We start from the raw sequence: 23891 nt of genomic DNA, 5'->3' as shown, positions 1-23891 counted from the left end.
AAACATGAATGTAACCTTAACTGCCATTGATAACAAGATTGTTTTTTCATTTGCTAATCTCAAGCCTAGATAAATAGAGAGCATAATGCCAGGAGGAAGGGCATCTGATGGAAATCTTATAAAGTTGTTGAGGCGGCTTCAGACGGAAAGAAGACAGAAGAATAAAAAAAGTACTACACAAAAACTACACATCTTGGAATAGCCTTTTAAAGTAGCAGATTAACCAGATGGATGCCTTTACCACCTACTAAACCTAAAGAAAAGAGCGCTTGCTTTGTCATTTGTCAATGGTCTGAATATTCTTTGTGCCTTAAAAAGGAGAGTGTGATTTCTGAAGGAGTGTGAGGAACATGTGAAACATAAACACCTGCCACAGACACAGCTCCTGCTTTCTATTAGCCACTGTACACCACACTGACTCATGGCGACACACGCTCTAACTATTGTCATGGAAAATACCTCCATTTATAGAATATATCAACAAGAAATCACCAGTTGGTCTTCCACTTGAAAGGTCGAATTTGATAATTTGACATTCTCTGCATCAAAAAAGCTATTGAACAAAGTACTTTCCGGACGCAGTGTTCTTGATTCATCTGTGCCTTGGTATTGCATTTAAATATATACAAATTATAGGTCGAATACAGTGTGGCTCATCTAATTGAAATTGTCAGACATACATGCACTCTTTGTCTTTATACAGAACGTCCAGCCTTGTGTAGTATCACGGTTTGCCACAATGATACAACAATGATTCAGCATGAACTTTCTCCCAACTAATCTGGGGCAATATTTATAGAGCTCTCCGTGCTCCTTATCTGCTGGAACAGTCATTGGGAAAGGAAAAGAGAAAGTGTATCATCTGCAGCCAAAAAAAGATAGACATGACATCAGCTTAAGAGAACCGACAGAACCCACAACACGCTCTGCTCACAAAACAAAGTTCATCATCGCTCGTCTGGACGGCGCAAATCAATTACACGGACAGAGCACATCGAAAAATCCTCATTGAGCTGGACATTTCTGCGGGATAACGGAATTGAATTTGAGATTAAAATCAGCGCAGAAACTCCCTGAAGCGGCGGTAATACATTTCACCCCGGCCCAAGCGCACCTGTTAATGCCTGCTGGAGTTTAGGATAACAATCGGGCCTTAAAAGAACGGACCCCCTCTTAGCCCTGCAGAGGTCAGAGGTCAAACACGGCGGCCCAGTTGCTCTGGTCCCATATCAAAGCGAGGCGTTGCTGCAAATCCCCTGGACACGGCATGTGCGGCACACGTTGTCTGAGAGAGGCATCAAGCATGTGCCACAATCAATAATAATAACAACACTGCAACATGAAGAGCTCCACTTCAGACAAGACAAACAGCCACGTATTTACACCTGCGCCATGTCAATACGCTCAAAAATAGACCTCCAAGCAAGACTTCCCCCCTTAGAATAAGCACACAGAACAGAAGACGTCAATGCTGTAGTACCTTTATACTTTTCTCTGACATTTTCATACGCCTGGATGAAGTCCTGCTCCTCTGCGTCTGGAGGCAGGTAGGCCGGTTCGTACATCGCCATGGCGCTGGGGTCACTCTCTCCTCCCTCTCTCTCCTCTTCTGCTGCTCTTTTCGGGGCCGGTCACTTCAGCCGGTCTGTAGAAATGAATGAGAGGATTTGCCCGCGGCTGTCCTCCCTGCCTTCTCAGCTGTGTGTGAGCTCTCCACAAATTCCCTCAACTTCATTTCACAGACCGGCGCCACACCCCCACCACCCCCAACACCCCCACCTTCACGGTCCCACCACCTCCCCCCCTGGTCCCACGACCCACCCATAGCGAGCTCCCTACACACGCTCGTATAAACGTCGAGCCACTCCCTCTTAAAGACGCAGGCAGGAGCGGCAGGCGAACACGCTTATTACTGGAAGTGCAGCGAGGAGGAGAGGAGCGGGGAGTGCTTGCCAAGCGACAACGCAGCAAAAGCAAAAGCCGAGATCAGCAGCAGGGCGCTCTAGTAACACTTGAGTCGAATCAGAGTGTGACAGAAGTAATACAAATTACGAGTGTCGTCGAGTGAGAAGGAGCAAGTCTACAGTGTCAGGCAAATGATAGAAACTCAATGATCATGTATTGTAAATGAGTGAATAAGACGTATGACTTTTTCAACAGTACAGAAATATAGAACTTGTTATGAGGGATCAGCACATTTTCTAAGCGGTGGATAGCTGTCGATGAGGGAGTGGTAATAAATAATAGATGGAAAGTGTCTCGTGGATTCATTTTTTGTTGTCAAAGTTGAAATGCGGAAAAACAACAGAAATAATGATGAAGGTTGAGGGTAAGAATGGTTATTTTTGTGCATAAAACATTGGGCTACATGTAAGATATAGAGAGATCAGAGCAGAGTTTGTTTTATGAATACATATGTGCCCTTGACACTCAACAACAAGGTCAAGCAATAGGTCAAGCACTGAATATTCAACAGATGCCTCGACGACCAGCCATGCTCATGGCAGGGCGGCACAGATTATACCAACAACAGATGGATTTAATTTCAGTGTTATACTACTGTCTTTATAATATAAACAATTGCAATCCATAAAAACTAACCAACATGGACATTTTGTGAATTTTGTGACATTATCACTTTATGGTAAAGACGTATCAGAATTGTTCTCATAAAAATACAATGAAGAGTCAAACAATACCAACATGCTGTATTTCCATGATGGTTGTGTAGGAGGAAAAGGAAAATCTCTGCAGCTTTGTCTAACTATCAGGCCCTTCTCCGGCCAAGGCCGAGCTGACAGCAGCCTGGACACTTCCCTCAGCGGAAACATGATAAGTCACTGCCTCCGATCCGCAGCTCAGAGTCAGTGTGAAAGCAAATTTCACTTAACGCAATAGGGACAGGAAACATAGACAGACATTTTCTATAAAGAACAAGTTAAAATATGGATATTTAGAGACAAAGACAAATGTAAATACTGCACAATATCATTTGCACAGGTTTGGGACTGGCACAATACTTGTTAGGCACTGCTTGTGGCTCCTGGCTATATTTGAATATTCTGTTTAGTGAACCAGAAGGGGAAAAAATCAGGTTAACATCTTGACATTTTATACAACAGACACTGATGTCATCCTCACCACGTCCAAATCTCAGTCAGTATTAGAATGTGTCTACATTACATGGGCCAGTTACTTTATGTTTAGTTTAGTACTTTCTTTTAGGGAAGTCTCTGTGTCTCTTCAGAAAGAGGAGCACCATTTTAGGCATTCACTGTCAACTTTTTTAGAGAAACAAGCTAAACCCCAGGATAATGAATCCATCAAATACAAACTGACCATAAAGGGAAGAAACATGATATTAATGTGGAGGCAGTAGCTTCATTTCAGTGGTTTAGTAGTTTTCATGTGAATCGGCTCATGGTTTTCAGCTTCCAGTTCAGTGCTACATTTTCAAGGACTTTTGTTTTAAATTGTTTATCGCTATGGCAACAGTCTAAACTTCATCATTCTGAAACCCATGGAAAGGTAATAACTATAACCAGTAACCATTAACCAACTCTTATTTACAACTCGACTCAATGTATTCATACCACACATGCAGAATATTAGATACATACTTTGATATTTGAATCTTCAGCCTTTTTTTAAACATTGTCATAATTTTGAAAGCATAATGTTGATATGTTTATGCATTATGGTGTGATCAGAGATTCAAGTGTGCCCTTGAGACACCTTGAGAACTTTTCATGGTTAAACAACCACACATTCCAATACAACAAGAAAAGGCAAGGTGTTCATAACCAGAGGCACATCTTGCAACACTTTGTCCATTTACTGCAGACATTTAAGAGCTAATACAGGGGCCAAATAAACCGCAACTTAGGATGTTATCTCATTAGTTTCCATTCAGGTGGGGTTTAGTCAGAAGTTATCATTAAATGCCGCTCACTGCTGCGTCACAGACTAAAAAGCTGTGCACAAATCACATCACAACTTCTCTGTCCAAGTGTCAGGGGGATTACTGAAGCGCAGCTGACGGAAAACATTTGGGACAAACAAACTTTGTTTATGAGCGACAAAGAATTTGATACGAGGCTGATAGTCACGCAATGAAATGGCAAGTCCTGCAATGATAATGTAAAATGTGTTATTATCAAGGAATGTATGATCAACTCTGGATGAAAAAATATGTTTCGGTCGTGGGATTGTGGGAAAAAAAAACATAATTAATAATGTTTCTTACCATACAGAGATTCCACATTCGTTCATTCATTATATAGTCAAGTTAATGTACTTTTCCACCACTGCTGAATCAAATGGTATGGTCTTTTAAGGGGCTAGATGTTAATGCTTTTATTTCATATGTTGGTACTGTCAATTATATTTTGTGAATTAATGTGAATTAACGTTGTCTCTCCTCCAGTCTACTGTACAATTATTATACAATAACAGGGGTTAACTTATAAAAGTGTGCATACATTTACTAGACAAACAAGAACTATCCAAAACAAGACTTTCTTTCAGCAGCTCACATAATCACAGATAAAAAAGTACAACAGCAAAAGTATATCACATCCAGCTCCAGGCACGTCCACCATATTTATCTTGACATAATTTAGATGATAATGGTGAGTGAGTTTTTTGTTATTGGATTACCAATAAAACTGATTTGAGTGCTCCTCTGTAAGTAAAGTGTATTTGAACAAAGACATAGCTCCCCCTACAGGAGACAAAAGCCACTGTTCCCACTGTCACAAGATTCAGTCCAGCTCTTCAAACCCTGTGAAAGTGCAGTAAGCCAGGTCATGACACAAATATAAATTATGTCTCTATAAAAGTCTCTTTATGGAATTTTAATGTCTGGTGAAAATGGCAATAAAATCAGAACAATGGATACATTATAGTAACTGAAACTACAATAGGAAATGAGGCACATTTTCCAGAACCTGAACCAAAGGAAGAGCTGAAGGGAGGAACTGTGGGTGCACAGTGACACCTGGTGGACAGATGAAGTTGTGCTATTTACTACACTGCTCGTCTTTGTCAAACTCTGTACTCTCCATGTCCTCCAGCCTTGTCTTTTAACAAGTGTCACTGTCAATGTGTTAATCTACACGTTACTGCAACAAAACTATTATATATTGTTTTATAACAATGCTGCATAAGGTGAAATATTATCAAGAAGGCCATTAATAATGATCTAATTTATATTTTTAGGAAAATATAGCTTCTTTAGGGCTGGGTAATGTGGCAAAAGAATGAGGTTTTCCTCATATTGATTTATTGAAGTTTTGATTACATTTTTTTAATTTATTTTTTCAAAAACAAAATAAAAATGGCTTTCTCCCTAGATTTTATGATCTCGAACAGATTTTTAATCAACTCAATCCAACACAACAAAGCCGCAATTTTGTCCTCCAATTACTGACTTCTCAATTGAAAAGCTCCTCACTGATAATTGACAATAAGACATGACAGAACCTCAATATCAATTAAAATCTGATTAATTGCCCGTCCCTCGCCTCTAAATACATTTCTTCATAATGCTAAGGCTAAAGGCTAAAGCTAAGGCTAAAGCTAAGGTTAGGGCTAGGGCTAAGGCTAAGGCTAAGGCTAAGGCTAAGGCTAAGGCTAAGGCTAAGGCTAAGGCTAAGGCTAAGGCTAAGGCTAAGGCTAAGGCTAGGCTGGATAGCTATACTTAAATATTGTTCCAGTTTTTTTTTAAAACCACAACATCCTTTGACCAATACGCTATGCCAGTATCTATGGGGCAATATGGAGTTAGTATAGGAATTTACAATAAACGTACATACCATTACTCAAAACAGTGTATTCTAAATGAGTCCATACTTTCATTCTAAACATATGAGCTGTAATGGCCAGAGAAAAGAGTGCTTAGCATATGTGCAGAGATGAGCAAACTGAGCTGTCATTAAAGAGTCATCACTTACCAGCTTCACAGCTCGGTGTGAACAGCCCTCATAACTCCTGATGCACCTGCTAACTTTAAGTGTTAAATGCATTGTCATCACTTACAGCAGAACTGCAAAGAGTGGCAGAGAGTTTTAATTAGAGGCCAAGCATACTAATAAAGTAATGTCCTATTTGTGCTGTTCCAAGCCTGGAGAAAAGATGCAAAGAAAGTAGGACGAGGCGTAGAAATAATAATAAAGAAAAACAAAGAACAATCACAGTTTTTGTCTAAATAAAACAAATCTATATTTCCGACAATACAGACTTTCCATCATTGCCTTTTAACAATAAAAAAAAAGTTAAATAGTTTTCTGCAAAGTCTGAACTCCGCTCCAAACCACAGGCTTTTGCTGATAGAAAATTGACTTTGCAATTAAAAAAACATAAAACATATAATTGAGTCTTAGAAATGTCTAAATCTCAGTCTCAATTCAAATTAAATAAATTGCACAATACTACAGGAAAGTGAAATAGCCAAATCAACAATATGTAAATAAATAATATAGCTAATTTACCTAAACGCTGTCACTAAAGAATCTTCATGCACAGACTCCTGAAATACCCTCTCTGTTACAGAATAGACACTGCCTTTACAAATGAGAGCATAAGATATTATTCAGAGAAAAAAAGGAGAAAAACTTGGAGAAACTATGTCTGGCTTCACCTCATCTCCCATGACACTGCAGGATAATGAGATCAACTGGTATTTAATAATTGAAACCTCAAAAGGTGTCAGCTGTCAGAAGTGTCTAAGCTACTCTAACAAGTAATTCAAAAAAAACTAATGTAACTTGACAGTTGAAACAGGCACTGTAGAGGAAATCCTTCTTTTCCTCAGACATAATACAAAACTCATTTTCCACTCCTGTCCCTAGTTGGTCTTTTATACTCTACATTACATTATAGTACTAAAAACATTAAAATAGTATTCAATTATAAATACAGCACTGCATTTAAAAAACATTCATGTTCCTTCAGCCACTCACTCATTCACCCGCACTCATGCTGTTTACAAATGGAATCGGTTTTGGTTCATTTTGAGCTCAGAAGTTCAATTTGTTAGTAATGTGTAATTTCATATGGCATTAGCTTTGACACAATAGTAGTAGGTTTATTCACTTTGATTGGTGCAATGTGACATTTCATTAAACATGAAATATGAGCTTTTTACTTTCAAATACTCTTCTTTCCATTACCACCGATCCTGAATAAATAGCAAAAGAGTTGGACAGATCTCAAGCAAAACACTAGCCAAGAGCTCTACCTGTATCTGAAGTTTTATTGTGTGTTTTGCGTTACAGTGTCACATTGTGCGTGCAGTGAGACCTCTCCAGTCTGTGTCTGTCAGAACAAAAGTCCTGATGCTGACCCAGCCTACATGAGCCTGTGTCAGAGGAACACGAGCAGGAAGAGGATGTGCACCTATTGTAGGAGCCAAAGTTAGATCAACTTCCACTTAACCTGGTCCAAGTCGTGTCAGCCAAAGCTAACAATGAACCACTGTGTTAAAAAGGCTAAATCTATTTTTTGCTGTTCAAATTTGAAATCGCAATCAAAAATATAGCAAAAAAGCTTCTCCTGAGAGCGGCTGAGAGGTTTGAACCAACCCAACACTCGGAGGATTGCTTCACGCTCAGACCGAGTTCTTTTGTTGAGTCCTTGGGCAGAACACTTGGTCAGTGGGCCGATGGCACAGATTGGCAGCATCGTTTCCGTCAGTTAACTCCAGGGCAGCTGTGGCTATAGAAGTAGTTTGCCACCACTGAATGTGGAGTAAATTAAAAATGACTAAAGTGTAGCGCTTTGCTTTATCATTACTATTTAGGGGTATTGTCTCTCTAGAAAATACTGTCTTTTCTGAAACATTCAGAATGAGAACAAGAATTACTTTTCTTCATCCCCAAGGGAACAAAAATATTCACCTAAAATGATTCATAAAGCAGATAGCATTTACCAAGTTACTGGCATTTTTCAGACACAGCTTTAATATTTGCAAAGTAAACGTCGACCATTGTCACCAATAAGAGAAGTGAATCTATCAGGTGTTTGAAGTATCATAGTGAGCTGTACAGTTTGAATAAATCATGGTTTTATAGCTTGGCTACAGTGAATTTCAACAGGATGTGCTGTCTGAGTGGAGTGACGGACAGTGAAAACATGCCCATTTCCCAAACTCTAAACAAAGCATCATTTATTTAATATTCATTAATTTTATTTATTTTATGGCGCAAACATACTATGCACTTCCTACTGAATTAATTCAGAAGAAAGTATACAAATGAGTCATCTAACCTGCGATCCTTATGACTGCCCTCTCCGCAGGGTCTAGGACGTCTCCTGAGGCAGACTTGGAGCGTTTGACCCTCTGGTGTTTGGGCAGATTCCAGGGCAAAGTGTCTCCAGGAATCGGGACAATGTTCCTCGCTCCAAAACTCTCCTCCAGTGAGTTTCGGGTGGGAGTCGTGTCCTTGCCTCTCTCGCTTCGTGCGGCCATCACCTAAAACTAGAAATGTAGCTAGTGTTTCATTCTTGTAAACAATGGACTAGTTATTGTATACAAAATGTATGTATGGTTGTTATTCTATTCATGCTAAAGAGAGAAGCACACCTGGCCTCAGTTATTAATGTTGTTCATAGAATGTTTAACTATGACTTAGCAATGATAAACATAGGCTTTATAACAGTGTGCAATAAAAGGCAAACTGTGAACTGCATGCACAGAGCACTCTGTAAAATAACTGCAAGATAATCTCATGCAAAATGCAATTTGCAAAACTTGTAATAATCCTATAAAGATGGGGCAATCTGAGGGTAGAATTTGGTTGCTTTTTCCGTGTCCTTGAGAAATGATCAAAGCTTTGATGTAAAGAGAAAGAAAGGGAATAATTGCAATCTAGGCATAGGCTTGGAGAAAGACAAGGCTCTTGTCCAGACAATAGTGTATTCACTTTGATTTGGTTTTGACCCTCACTTTTGATGCAGTATGTCATAATAACACCTTGGAAATGTCAATTCAATTGTACTGTTAAAAGTGGTCCACTTGGCTACAGGAACTGCAGCTGAGAAAATGCACTCTGTAATGATTTACCTGACCTAGACTGTGGAAGTGTGTGACTCTTAAGACACATGTTTCACACATGATATTTCAGCAGGTGCATATGATCAGACACTATTATGTTAATGTAAATTATCTTAAAATTGTAAACTCAACTCTACAGACATGAACACCACATTCAAGATTCAACGTTAACTGTAATGACTTCATTACTATGAAAAACCACCACAACCTGCACGTCATCAATTATTGACACTGAATGACTGGAGAGCATGATTCCTGCAGTTTCATACTTTGGAACTAGAGAAATGCTGTGACCTTTGCAGAGCATAAGCCGCATGGCGTCCAGAAGTTTACATGTATTTCATTCTAATGTGGATTGTCTGGAGGTTCGCAGCGCCTGCTCCCTCCATGAAGCAGCGGGACCAGGTGCACAAGCCTGCAGAGGATCACTGTGAACACAAGGCTCATGCACACTTTGTCTCACCTTATTGTGCTGGATCAGTGCGTAATAGCTTGACAAACATGCAAACGGACAGGTGCTTCCGCCAAAGTGCAGCTGATTATCGCGAGCCCAAGCCCACAAAGTGTCCCAGAGCCGCGCGCGCTGGTGGGAAAAGCCTCCTCTGTCCGAGGGCCGGCGCAGAAAACCCCTCGTGTGAAATCCGCAGTCATCTGTGATGTTTGTCTCCGCGTGGCCGCTGCTTTTCTGACATTGTTGCAGCACTTTGGAGCTGAAGCAGTCCCTCACACACTGACTGTGAATGTGAGCTACAGCCGCAGATGAATAACGCTCATCCGTGCATCCTCGCGCTCTGACGGGCCACGCCGCCGTGCAGTGGATTTACAGGCGATCGAAAGCAATTAATGCCGACGGTCCACCGCGGTCCAGAGGTCTGAGGATGCTGCGCTGCGGCGGGACGGAGCTGCGCCAATCCGCAGCCTGCGCATCGTCCCGGGGGAGGATTGTCGAGCAGAGTTACAGGACAGTGTTTAATGAGATACTCCAGTTAAATGTTTGAGATGGGGCTATAGAAGTTACCACCGACTGCTTTTTTTTTTCATCCCTTTTTGTTTATATCAATATACATCTATTTTATTTAGGTGTTTAAAATAATGGAAATAAGTGCACAATCTTCAGTCTGAGAGCCAGGTCTAGAATGAAGTTTCAGTTTATTTCAGAGAGGAAATTGATGTACAAAATATTTGCTTGGGGAACTACTGAGTCTACAAAGGATGGTGAGAGGTTATGACGATATGAAAAACTATGTATAAGTCGTTTTTATGTTTGTGTGTTTGTTTTCTAATTATGCTTCATGTACCAACTCAACCACATGTATTTAAACCATTTTTGTATTATATTGCACTGTATTGTATTTTATTGTATAGTATTGCACTGTATTATATTTTATAGTATTGCACTGTATTGTATTGTATTTTATAGTATTGCACTGTATTGTATTTTATTGTATAGTATTGCACTGTATTGTGTTTTATTGTATAGTATTGCACTGTATTGTATTTTATTGTATAGTATTGCACTGTATTGTATTGTATTTATTTATGTATTTAAAAACACTGCTGTTACTGTTTTTGGCTGCAGGGTGTCAGGACCACACTGCACTCTAGTGGCCATTAAGAAAAGTGTTCCATTCCTGGATCTAAAGCTCTTGAGCTGAAGTTCAAAGCAGGACAGGACTCTTTGACCAGTCCCATGTGAGGACAAGCTATTTTATTGAACGGAGATGTGGCAAAGCATTATATTGACAAAACCGCAGACAAAATAGCCACCACATCAGTGACAACCATCTTGTGCCTGGAGTATACATTCACCAGGCACTTCATCCAAAGGAAATACCACCTTAACCACTGTGAGCCCTTTTTCTGTTTAACACATCATAAGATATCTTTAATATTTATTTTTTTCTCGATGAATACATATTTTGAAAAAGAGATCACTGTTATAAAGCCCTAAAGTCACGATGGAAATCTGGATGCAAACTTCATATGCTGTCTATATGATTTACATAAACAATGACTGGAAAGACTTTGCCCTTCCCCGCAATGAGTCACTTTAAAATCAGATACCGGGTTGGCTTGGCTGCATGTTTTCGGTATTATGAATTCAAATATGTAGTGTAATTATTATTAATCGCCCCTCTATAAGAAAGGCAGCATTGAGAAGTGGCCACATACACAAAGATATGACTAAACGACACATTTGATGAGTTCAGTGCAAACCGCGCACACTGCTCACTGGGCTGGCTTCACCATAACCACAGTGGTACACACATGCACACTCCTACCTCCTCCCCATTGGTGCAGGCCCAGACAGCGCATGCCAGTGCACCTCACACAGTACGAGCCACAGGCCGCAGAAGCAGCAGAAGAAACAGATGGGTACCAGCTGTTTGGACGCGGGCCCCGGGTATGGCTGCTACTGTAGCCAGACACATTCACACTCAAACTGTTTAAACTGCGTCTGTCTGCACTGCTCCTGCTGCAGGGCTGAAAAAACATAGGTGCGTAAACCGATAGAACCAGGTGACCTCTCATGAGCTTGATCTGCTGCTTTGTGCAAAATCATCTCACAATTTGAGTAATGGGGAATGTTGCTAACAGTCACCATCATATTTGGTCTGAAACTCATTTTGAAGTGTAAGATTCTCTGTTTGGTGGGTAGCTAATGATGACAGTGGTTGGTGATGCTTTGGGAGAAGAATCAGGTATGTAAGGCCTCCTCACACTTTCCAGTGGTTAGAAAGAGCATTTATCCAGACTGCATACATGTGGAAGTGAAGTGTTGGCATGTTTTATCAGCAAAATAACTAACTGACCCCACCCTATTTACAAAGCATTTAATTTAATTTACAATTACAATGTATTTTTGCATTGTTTATACTTTTATAATATTATTGAGTATTCCAGGTTGTTTTATCATGCTTTCACAATTGTATGTTATGTATGTGTTTATTTATAATTATTTATTCATTTATATTTATTGCCTGAAGTCTTCCCCAAGTGGAATTAATTTTTCTAACAAATTTAACCACCTCTTAAACCCGCACACATTAATGTACATTATACTGTATGTACTAAATGTCTAGTGTAGATGCTTAACTGTGTAAACTGTGGCATAACTGTCTGTGCTCCATCACTGTTGTATCAAATCACGATTGCTAACAGGAGGAGCTCTCTGCCATTTTTGTTTTGTAAAAGGAGTTCTCTGGAGGAAAAAGGTTGGCGACCCCACATTTTTCACATTAGTACAATTTTGTTGAGAACTCTTTCACAACTATAATAATGCAGTCTGTCAGTATCTGGACAGCTTGTGTTGTATTTGGTCCTTCAACACATTAAATATAAAATGAAAGAATAACTATGAGGTTTGAGCACTGAGGAATTGCACTGAAAACATCAAATGTTTGCACTTTTCTTCCAAACAGTGAAGGAAAAAGTAAGGACAGACAGGGAAATCAAGAAATCTAAAGCCAAGATAAGTGGAATACTTTGGACTAGTATTAACACCAAAATGTGTGCAGAGTGTGTCCAGAATATACAGAAAATAACATTCATGAGCCTTAAATCCTGGGACGAAAACCAAAAGGTACTCGGTAACAGACAGGTTTAGTCATTAAAAACACATTTACAGCTAAATGTCAAGGATTAAGGGATATTCAAAAATGTGGAAAAAGCTACAAAGCGATGTGTATTGGAGAAACACATGGGGCAACAGACTGAAGCTCTATTCACCTTGTATTGCACTGAGTAACATCTCAGTTTGGGAGAGAGTATGTGTTATGCCCAAGACGTACCAAGAATAAAACCCCTGTTCCTTATATAGAAATAAGCCTTTTACAATATAGTTTTTACCTCAAATAATTCAGGATACTTGTCGTACTTTGTGTATAAGGTCAGAGACTCGGACAGCCACTACAAAGATAAAGATCAGATCAACACTCCACATAACGTCTATTGAAATCCGCACATGAAAACCAATGACAAAATGGAAAGCATATTGCGCGCCTGGCTGTCCACACTCGCCCTGTGATTTCAGAGCTGGTGCTGCAGATGTGGTCAGACCTGAGTGGGATTTGGGGGCAGCAGCCTGTATATGGAGACCCTTTTTCCTCTCAAAACCAACAGGATGTCTTTAATGAACCGCTGTGTTTGAACTGCCACATCTCACCACGCAGCAGACCAGTCCTCCTCTATAACATGCATGAAGAAAATGAGAGACCGACTCAAAAATGAAGATACATCATCTCGGGGCTGTCGACCACAAATCAAATATTGTTACTGTAATTGAGTGGAATGTGGTGAAGAGAGGACGTTTTCCACTGATTGGTCTTGTCCAATTCTTAGTTTTCGCTTATACAACAGTTTAATTTTTCATTTGGAATAGAAATGCATGGACTTTTGAAAGGAATTGATGAATAGGCTATTTGTATTACTCAGACTGGTTATTTATAAGAGTAATAGCTATGAGCAATGGTTATTGCAGCATTTATTTTGGGCATCTTGAAAGGTGCTATACAACTAATAATGCCTTTTTAATATTAATTGAATATTACACTTTTGGTACGTTTCCCTGCAGGTGAATTTGCCTGTTTGTGTCCACAAGATGGCGCTGCTGGTGTACCATGTGACACTGCCACGGGGCCTGTTGTTTTGGCAGCACCAAAGAGAAAACAAGTTGCCATTATTATCACCATATCTGCAAACGGCTGTGATGGTTCAGTAACTGTGAACGTTGATATGCCACATATTGTTTCAATTACTCCCAACTGTTGTCCCAATCCATGCCATATAGGAAAATTCTCAAAATACTCTGTTTGATCTTGTGGCCTCTTGTGAAACTGGAAATGAACGGTGATTAACTATAATGATGATCATCATGGTGAAAACTTTGTGCCACAGGTTATTTGACTGTGAGAGCCAGTGCACATAGCCCCAATCTAAAAATACAAGCACCACTCAAAACAACCATTATTTGTGGGGAATGTTTTACAATAATAATTCATATTCACTTTGTTTAACTCTTGGTGAGTGTGAGTTTGTCTTTTGATGCTGCAGTCTCATAAGAGGCTGTGGAGTTTTGACTGAGACAGAAGAATATGGCTATGATTAAAGCCAGCACTAAAGCAAAGGTGGTAATTGGGATAATAAACACTCACTTTTCCATTTACCCCTCCGGAGAAGTGTTCCTGTTTATTCTTAACAGCTGCTTCATCATAAAAGCATCACCCAGCCTCACCAGCTCCAAGTGTTCAACAGACTACATCCGACTGGATCACCGGCAGTCTGGTGATTGGTGAGAAAACGTAGAATGGATTTTGAGCAGAAGCAGAAAAATGCACAATAGTTCTACTGTAGAAGTTCCAAGGAAAAAGAAGTGCCAAAACCACACAACCAATACGCGCCAGTCCAGTTTTCAGCAGGGAAGAATAGGTCAGGTCAGGAATTTAGTTCAATTTATGTGCCAACAACATATTCATTTCATATGATCATGTGAAAATGATTAGACTCTATAGCTTTCTTGGAAAATTGCATACGGGATGTTACTGATCACCAATCACCTGTAATGATATGGTTTTGCTTGTTTGTTTTTTTAAATATCATACAGTCTAAGTAAAATCATCATTCTGGATATGTTTTAGATGTGCTCATGAACTCCTGAAGACTCGAATGTAGGGCCATTATATCCTATGCTTCCAGACTTCACTCACTCTTCTGCAGCTCTTCAAAGGGCACACGAGGAGGACCTAGACCCCGACCCCGGATCTTATTCTTTTAGCCATGACCAAAGCTCATGAACATAGAAGTGAGTAGATCCACTAATCAAGAGCTTCTCTCTCTTTTTTATGAAACACAGAACCTGACAAAGAGAGGGAACAAAATAAGGCATAAGAAAGCAAAAGAAAGAAAGAAATGAATAACTCAAGGCATACTTTGTCCAACGTTCATGTCCCATTTAGATCAAAGTCTGTTAAATAATATATTTTCCAGTTGATTCCAAAGGTCATTTATGTCCATTTGAAAAAGTATGCTCCAAATGTATCCATTTATTGTCCATGGCAGGGGTTTTGAGGCCCAAATATGTTCTGAAGGTGAGAGGGATACCAATGCTGAAAACAGTCTGCGGTTCTTATATATTATTAAAGGGGTTAGGGTTAAGGTTAGCCTAACCCTAACCCTAAACCTAACCCTAACCCTAACCCTAACCCTAACCCTTAACCCTATCCTTAACCTTAACCCTTAACCCTTAACCCTTAACCCTTAACCCTTAACCCTAACTCTAACCCTAACCCTAACTCTAACTCTAACCCTAACCCTAACCCTAACCCTAAACCTAACCCTTACCCTCATTCCAGTACTTCTGAACAGCAGATCAGTCCCAAAACACATGCTAATGATGCACCACCTGACACTCACAGTTTCTCCAGCAGCTTGTACTTCCCTGTGTACAATGAGCACTTTGACATGGTGTTAGAAAATATCAGGATATTTCTTTCCTACCGAATTCATATGATTTAGTGGTCCTCCATCGAGAAGGATAGTATCTATTCTTCAAATGTCAAAACAAAATGACCTTCTCTTATAGCATATCACATCAGACATTGCACCAAACCTTGTCAATCTAGATGAATTAATTGACAATCCCAACTAAAAGCAAACAAAAGCAGTTATTTGGTCTCATTGAACAGTACATCTTTCCTGAGTGACATGCTGAGGACATACAGGTGTTTTACTGCTGAAGTGTGCCATGCAGCGAGTCAGACAAAGATATAAAGCCAAAGCAATGGTAGCACACAACCATAAATATAAAAGAGAGAGAATTAGCTGTTTTTCTTATCAGGGTGAGTGCAAAGGTTATCTACAACTCTGAAATAACAAGAATCGTGACACTGCTGCCGGCAACAGACGATAATAACAACAGTTTTTTTGTCCTTCAGCAATTCCCTGAGGTTGCAATTGTTTCTATCTGTTTGTACTAAGCATGGCATGGTAAAAGTGAATGGGAATGAGGCAGTCTGGCAGGTAAGACAGAGCCAGGGTACAATCAGGAAAAGCGAGTTCAGAGCATGACTTCAGATAAATACCTTCAGTGCTACTTTGAAAACGCATTAGTCCAAGTCAAATTAAACAGCGCAGGGCAATTAAAAGAAATGGCTGTGTAACTGTTAGCATGTGGCAGTTTTATCGAGCAGGAGGTCGGCTGCACTGGACTTGAGCTAATGAAAACAATGCAAGAAACACACTGCAGTGACCCACACACCAGCACATTGCATTGCCTATTTTTAAGTCTTTAGTTACAAAGTGCCTTATCATCATTCAAACTTGCTTGAAAATAAAATCAGCTTAAGATCACTTTACCCGGGATAAAAATAATCTGGCAGTAATTGTATATCAAAGGTTTTCACAGCACATTGTTTTCCAAATGCAATGGCATGATTTTACTGCCATATACAGATCATTATTTTTTTGCTTACTTGATGCAACCAAGGATCTTCGCTCCCTCCCAGAAGTAGCTTACCACCACCTTGTGTAAGAGTGAATTATACTAAATCAGAAAAGGTCCTGCTTGTATTCAAAATGGTGTTTGATGATCAGGTTTTGGGGTAATAATTAAATAAAAATCCATTAATTGCCGCCTATTGTTAAACCACACTGAATGCTAAAGCCACATTTGACCCAGTATTACTAAACACACTATCAATTTTTAGAAAATGCAATAACATGGAAAAAGCTAATACCGACTAATGTGCCTGATATGTGGTTGACTTGCACCCAGTGTAAACTGTAATAGGATTTGAAGCAAATTGCTTTTTAAAGAAACCAAGCACCATAGTTTGTGTGGGGCCGACAACTCTGCCCTGTCAGCCTGATCCTAAGCACCCTTCAGTTCACAGTCATTGAGGGTGTCGCCGCACCCCAAGGCAAATGTCTTTCCATGGCAAGAACGAAGATGTCTGGCCAAATCTACTTTCCCCCCTTATTAAAACGGATATTTCCGAGCTGTCAGGGGGTTAATGTCTGGCTTCTCAAACTTCGCACCAACTGTGTGCTTCCCTTTCCTATAGGTTCAACATCTCCCTTTCCCAGTGGTGTGCGTGGGTCTCCCTGTAGGTCACAAGCCAAAGCAATTTTGGTATCCTGCTGAGTTTTCACTTAGCGTCGCACACTAATTTACTGAGACGCGCTGCTGTTTCGGGGCCGTGGTGCAATTCCCACATTCCAGCTGAGAAAATATATCATTAGTCCCTCGTTGTTTAATGCTTGCCACATTATGTTATAAAAGCCGGGTGTAAAGCGACATGGATAAAACAGAAAACATTTCCAGTGTGCCTAATTTTGACCACCGGCTGCTCGGAATAAGTGCTGGGTGTTGAACATTAGGAAAGGGGAGGACAAATGTAGTGTTGAAAAGACTATTATGCTTACTATTACTCCTGGGTGGTTGGGAGGATAAACATTTCCATTGCAACTGAACCAACAACTTCTTCTAAGGTTGCACATACTTTGACCGTATAAATAACTATTTCTAAAACAATTACAAATGAATAAACCAGTTGCAGTCTTTTTGCAATTTTAGCAAGGACATTTGATAAAAAAAAAAAATTACTAGAGATTAATCAATATGGGTTTTTCCTCGGCCGATGCCAGAATCAATATTTTAGAATCCAGAGCAAAGGCGATAAGCTCCACCTTTATTGTTGGGTTTATATATCGGAAAGATTTAGGTAATATCTCCAAAATACATGATTTGAATTGACTATAAACTCAATAACTTTACAGTGCATCACTTTGTATAATAAAAAACATCATATTTGGGCCTCAACAACCGTTTTATTAATGATTACATCTCTTGATCAGAACCAGCAGTTTACTTTGTATATACCGCCTTAGCTTTTGAATAGTGTTTTATGTGACTTCATTAACTTTCCAGAGACATAAATTCCAACGCTAATTTTGGTCTCAATATATGTTTAATGAGATGTAGACAGAAGATAGTACTGCACAAATGAGCTCTTTCCTCTCCAGATGTTTCCTACTTTGTTTACTACTTTTAGCCCAGATGCTATGTCACAGCCAAACAACATTTACTACGGCTGCAATAGAAGCAACGTGTAACTCTGTCATTAAGCAGAGGGAGAGAGTGAAGAGAGAGTGACTGAAGACCCTTTTTTGGCATAAGACCACAGATTTCTGGCTTCTTTGCTTCACTAACATTTTTATAGTCATGACAAGCTATGACAAAACAACCGCCCCACTACGCCACACGAGAGACATCTAAATTTAACATCAACCAATGAAAAATCTGTAAACAGTAGTACATGGGTTCATTATTGAGCAAAAGTGGAGGTACAGTCCATTCTTTTGAGCTTTGACCACACAATTCCCGCAACACACTGTCTAAATATGGTGGTGAGCGTTGGCAAATCCTTATCAGTTTGGCAATGGTTGTGCTGGCAGCTGCTGTATAGTAATAAGTAATAAATCACTTGTTGTAGGACGGTAGTAAGTACATTCTAGTCTGACAAGTACCGGTAATGATTTTAATATACTATACTTGAATGCATTAAATCCCAGTTGATTTGTACCGGAGTTATTTTTTCCCCAATATGATTCTGTATTAAATCTTCGACAAACAATGACCACAGATGATTTGCCCTCTCATTTGTGCCATGTTACATACACCCATTATTTAGTCACTCCCACCCGGATCGAGATCACTAATTTGCCTTGTTTCTGTTTATTTAGAGCCGAATGTTTCATGTGGCAGTAATTTAGCCTTGTGCCTGACCCTTGTCCTGCCTACAGCGCCCTTCAACACCCTCTGCAAAGCCACATCCAGGCAGGAAATATTGGGCCCCAGCTCATTAAAGTAATCATAAGTATTGAGCATGTGCAATAGAGATTTGAGTAAATACAGCAATCATGCTGCGTATACACCAACGAATAAAGATCAACTGTTATTAAAGCACATTTCAGAAAACTATTGGTTTTAGCCTGGTTGTTACAAGATTTATGGTAACAAATGTCCTTATACTTTTCAAATGCTAATATAACCTCTCTCAGGCAAATCAATGATCTTAATACAACTTCTGCTTGTGGACTTTATTTATGGACATTATTTAAGTGATGTTTACTAATTACTTTGGTAATAAAATCCCCAAAGATAGTATTTTGTGTGTTTTTGGAATAATATTTTAGATAATTTCCACAATATTTTCCATTTACATTTTCTACCGGGAAACAAGGTCATATCCTGTTATGTGTTGAAAAAAATCAAATTCTATATTTAATCAAGTTTTCTTATGAAAATCAGGCATCTCCTGACATACCTTGGACATGGACTAAGTTTAAAGATATTCTATATGTCTTTACCTCGGAAGCAGATTAAATAACACTTTTGACCCTCTTTCTGATACAATAGTGGTTGTGGTGGTAATGTAGAAGTAATCACTGTATTGGTAGTATTGTAATATTTCAGTAAATACATTTAGAATTGCATCTGTCTTTTTTTCCTTTATAGAAGGCCTTGTTAAATTGATTGCCTCTTTGACCCTTTGCAGAATACATCATCTCTAGTACAGGCTTCCACTATAAAAAGCAGGCATGCCATAAAGAGTGCTGCTTTATTCACATACATCCGAGTGAAAATATTTATTGGACTAATTACCCTGGTCTCTATATTGGAGTCTCTTCCTGTGTTGCACATGCTTTGGCAGGGTTCCCAGTATTGTGTCAGGACCATTACCTCAAGATAAACTGCAAACACACCACTCAAATCTGAAGTGAGACTGAAAGAAGGGGCAAAGAAGACATAGAACAGGACTGTTCAGAATTATTGGTGAGCTGTTACAAATATAATAAAATTGTTTTAAATTAATACAGTTTTATTATGATTTTCACTCTTTATTATGATTTTATTTTTTTTAAATGTTTTACATTGTAGAATTTCTTATAATGAGTTTATTGGGGAAAGTAGTTTTGCATCTACACAGATCCATGCAGTGAGCTATAGATCAGAGTTCCATCTGGATCTGGAGGTGCTCATCCAGTCCTCTAGTCTCTGTAGGAGGATCACATGGTCATCAGGGTTCAGATGAACATCATTTGTCACCTTGATAGTCACCTTGAGAGCAGTCTCAATGCAGTGGGATCTAAAACTTGACTGGAAAACAATCACCAATAATAAAGATATACTTTCGCTACAATATGTTAATTTATATTAAAAATATAACAATTATAAAACTTTTCTTAAAAAAATTATAGCTTTAAATAATTTCATTTCATTAAAATCTTCTCTAGTCCTTTCACATTGCGTGTTTGGACTGTGTAAACGTTCATGCCCTTTGCTTTCTACCACAGTGGACTGGCCACTAGGACTAATCTTGCGAAATAGTAAAAAGATTCAAGCAACTTCACAATGACGTGGATGGACAGAGAGAAAATACAACACATTGAATTCAGTAAACGAACGCAGATCATCCCTGAGCTCTGGTGAACAACTGAACTCTCCAACAAGGTTCCAAATGAAGATTCTTGGTGTGGCTGTCAGGCCTGTTGCCTCATCAGGGTCAGCGGCTGCAACTTTACCATAAATGTGAGCAAAACTAAATGATTGACCCTGAAAGTTTTGTTGGACCGAACAGCTATGAAATGTAGAGAGAGGTGAGAGACATTCGGAAAACATTCAAGACTGGGAGGCAAACATATGGCAAGAGGTGCCAAAAAAATGTATCAGTGCCAGGCCTTAAACCCCTCAGTCACCAGTGAGAATTAACTAGAATTAAGATCAACATTATTATTTTATTTATGGTCATTTACTTTAAAATCTAGAGAGTCTACGTTTTACAATAACAATGAAATAAGAAAAGTGGTATACATCTGAAAAATGAAGAATCGCAAAGGATATTTTTACACTTTTATTTAGAAATGAAAAAGTTCAAATAAACACATCCAGAGTCAAACGTTTATCACATGTTTGAAGTCGTCAGTGACTGAAAGTGGGTTCAGAACTTGCAGCAGACTCCACAGACTCCAGGAGTGCAGCAGCCACAGCAGAATTTACACTTAATGCCTCTCTTCTCTCTGCTCCTGTAATACGGGCTCTGGACACACAAACATGTATTAGAAACAATAAAACTCTCATGAACAAACACTGTAAATCCACAGTTACAGAGGAGAATATAAACTACAGAGTCACTCACCGTCATGGCGTCCTCTGACACTTCTTCTGCTTTCAGCTCCACTGGAATGTCCACGTCCTCATGCTCCTCCATCTCCACCATCTAAGATCACACACTGTCATTAATGAGAGTCGTCCTCAAACCTGTTGAGAGTGAAACAGAGCTCATGACTCTTACCTGAGAGTGTGGTTTGGCAGAGCTCTCCTGGATCCAGACAAATGCAAACAGCACAGCCACAGCAGCAGCCACTCTCACAGTCTTCATGTTGGATCTGGTGGAGCTCTCACAGACTGGACTTGTGGATCTTGTTGGAGACTGGTCCCAGTTCTAAAGTGTGATGGAGGACAGTGTGAAGTCTGCTGTATTTATACTGACACTTGGAGCCTGTTGCCTCATCAGGGAAAGCACGCTTCACCTGCAGGTCAGAGGCTGCAACTTTCCCAAAAATGTGATCAATGATCAAAGTGTCCTGAGCAAAAGGAACAACATTCTAGTAAACAGAACACACACAGTGAACAAAACCATTTCACTCAACTTCCATTCATCATCTATGACTGTCTGTTTTTCTTTCATTGTTTCATGAAGGACTCAACTGTAATAACACATTTGAATGAGCGGTCGGATCGGCTGCTCTATAAGTTAGGGGTTCGATCCCAGCTCCCACAGGAGAATGTTGCCGTTGTTTCTTGGGCAAGACACTTGTCAACTCTGTCTGCTACACTGCTGTGTGGATTTGTGCTTGAATGGATGAGTGGCTCCTTTATGTAAAGCTTTTTGAATCTTTTTAAGGTAGACATTTTCTATAATTTTGATATTTTTTTCTTTTTAAATGGTTGATTTTTTGTAATTCAAATATGACGTTTTCAGGTTAATCAAAAAATATACATTTTAATATAATTTTCACACACAGTCGCTGTGCTTGTGAGAAGTGACTGACTTTGTTTGATGATGAAATGACTGTAAAGTCCAGTCTTATGGTTTTATGCTATGCGGCTTTTTTTGTTTATTGTTTTTTACAAAGAAACAAATACATATTTGTAAAAGGGTTGATTTTAACTGCCAGAAAGACATGATATTTATCCAACTCTTACAAGTAAATGAACAGATCTGTCACATCTGTCACGTGAATATGCTGAGTATAGTCTACAAAGCTGACTGTTCAATAATGTTTGTTCTGTTTTTGTTTTGTTTCAGTACACTAGAGGGTGCTGTTGTTGTGTAAGTTAATGTCTTGGGCGCTTACTGTGTTCTGTCCCTTTAAGAAAGCGAGCGGTAGTTAGGTCATGTGACACTATCAGGAAGTTTCGTCAGGAAGTGAGGCAATGAAGCACATTGTTGTTCATCTAAGTTATCCACCAACATCTGCATGCATCTTATGCCTTTGTTAGCATCGTGGGTACGTATGGATGTGTTAGTTAAAGATCTTTATGTGTATATGATTATTTTATTTCATGTGTTTGAAATGAATGTGTCTGATTGATATTTGTATATGTTCCAGTTTCACCATATCTTGCACCATTAAACCTGTGGACAAAGAGCTACTGTCTTCAGAGTCTTGATGTCAAGAAGGAGTTTAGCTGGCTGTCTAGTTATATATCGCACATATGGCGAGGGCAGTACAGTGAAACCACGGCTCTCAAGCGGGCAGGATAACGCAGTCCAGACTGGAAAACGAAGACAACACTGTCCCACGCAGTAAGTGGAACATCATCAGAGTAAAGAGGAACATTATCATCACACAATGGATGAGAAATCAGCCTCATACAAAACACGATCATGTGCTTCAATAAGATCAAGTGTGTCAAATGGATCGGCTGCGGCAAAGGCCAGAGCAAAGGCAGAAGCAGCAAAAGCACGCTTTGCATATGCTGAAAAAGAAATGAAACTGAAGTTGGCTAAAGTGGAAGCATCCATGGAAATGCTCAACTGTGAAAAAGAGACTGCTGCAGCTATAGCAGAAGCTGAAGTGCTTGAAGCTGCATGTGATTTGGAAAGTGAAAAGCACAGTCTTGAGCTAAAGTTGGACTCAATGCCTTCTCTTGAAGTGGCAGAACGCACCGAAAAATATGTTGTTGAGCAAGCCAAAGCTGTGGAGGCAAGGACACAAATGTGGGATGATGAAACACCTGTAAAAGTGGAACAAGACCCCACTCACAGCAAATTGGATGTAACTTTAAAACCTGAGGCCAAACCTTTTATTCCACTACAAGCAAGCACTGATTTGCCATCACTCCATATTACCCCGCATACATCCCGCTCATACAATGATGAGTATTTCTCCAGGCCACGTGAAGTCAGGTTTCAAAACGACAATGCTACACATGTGCATGCTAATTCACCAAAGCTAAGCTGTGATAGCCAAAATGTGAATGACTTTGTTAGATTCCTGGCCCGTCGTGAGCTTGTGGCTACAGGCTTGCTCCAATTCAATGATAAGCCTGAGAACTACAGAGCTTGGAAACGTTCATTCCTAACTGCAACTGATGGTTTGAACCTCTCGGCAAGTGAAGAGATGGATCTTTTGCTGAAGTGGCTTGGCAAGGAGTCTTCAGAACACGTTGAACGGATAAGAGCAATACATATCAATCGCCCTGAAGCAGGCTTGGAAATGACTTGGCAAAGACTTGAGAAGATCTATGGTTCAGTTGAAGTTATAGAAG

General features: G+C 39.5%; 2 protein-coding genes across 2 annotated transcripts in view; both read right to left on the bottom strand.

Moving 5' to 3' along the window:
* The window catches only part of LOC140374115 (plectin-like), a 127602-nt gene extending 119117 nt beyond the window's left edge, over positions 1–8485 (bottom strand). The window contains exon 1 of the mRNA XM_072460913.1: positions 8269–8485. Within this exon, the coding sequence (XP_072317014.1) occupies positions 8269–8470 (202 nt within the window). The 5' untranslated portion in view covers positions 8471–8485. The remainder of the gene's footprint in view (positions 1–8268) is intronic.
* A 12558-nt stretch (positions 8486–21043) lies between these two features.
* LOC140374174 (hepcidin-like) lies at positions 21044–21583 on the bottom strand. The gene is made up of 3 exons (XM_072460994.1): positions 21409–21583; positions 21253–21333; positions 21044–21153 (listed from the first exon to the last, which is right to left on the bottom strand). The coding sequence occupies exons 1-3, from the start codon at positions 21493–21495 to the stop codon at positions 21055–21057; spliced, it is 267 nt and encodes an 88-aa protein (XP_072317095.1). The 5' UTR covers positions 21496–21583; the 3' UTR covers positions 21044–21054.
* Between the last annotated feature and the right edge of the window lie 2308 nt (positions 21584–23891).

This window comes from Eucyclogobius newberryi, unplaced genomic scaffold (genome assembly GCF_026437365.1).
Source record: "Eucyclogobius newberryi isolate DKJ021-1_F unplaced genomic scaffold, fEucNew1.0.hap1 SCAF_3, whole genome shotgun sequence".
NCBI lineage: Eukaryota > Metazoa > Chordata > Actinopteri > Gobiiformes > Gobiidae > Eucyclogobius > Eucyclogobius newberryi.
Note: the sequence above shows the minus strand (reverse complement) of the source record. Positions and strands in the feature narration are given on the sequence as shown.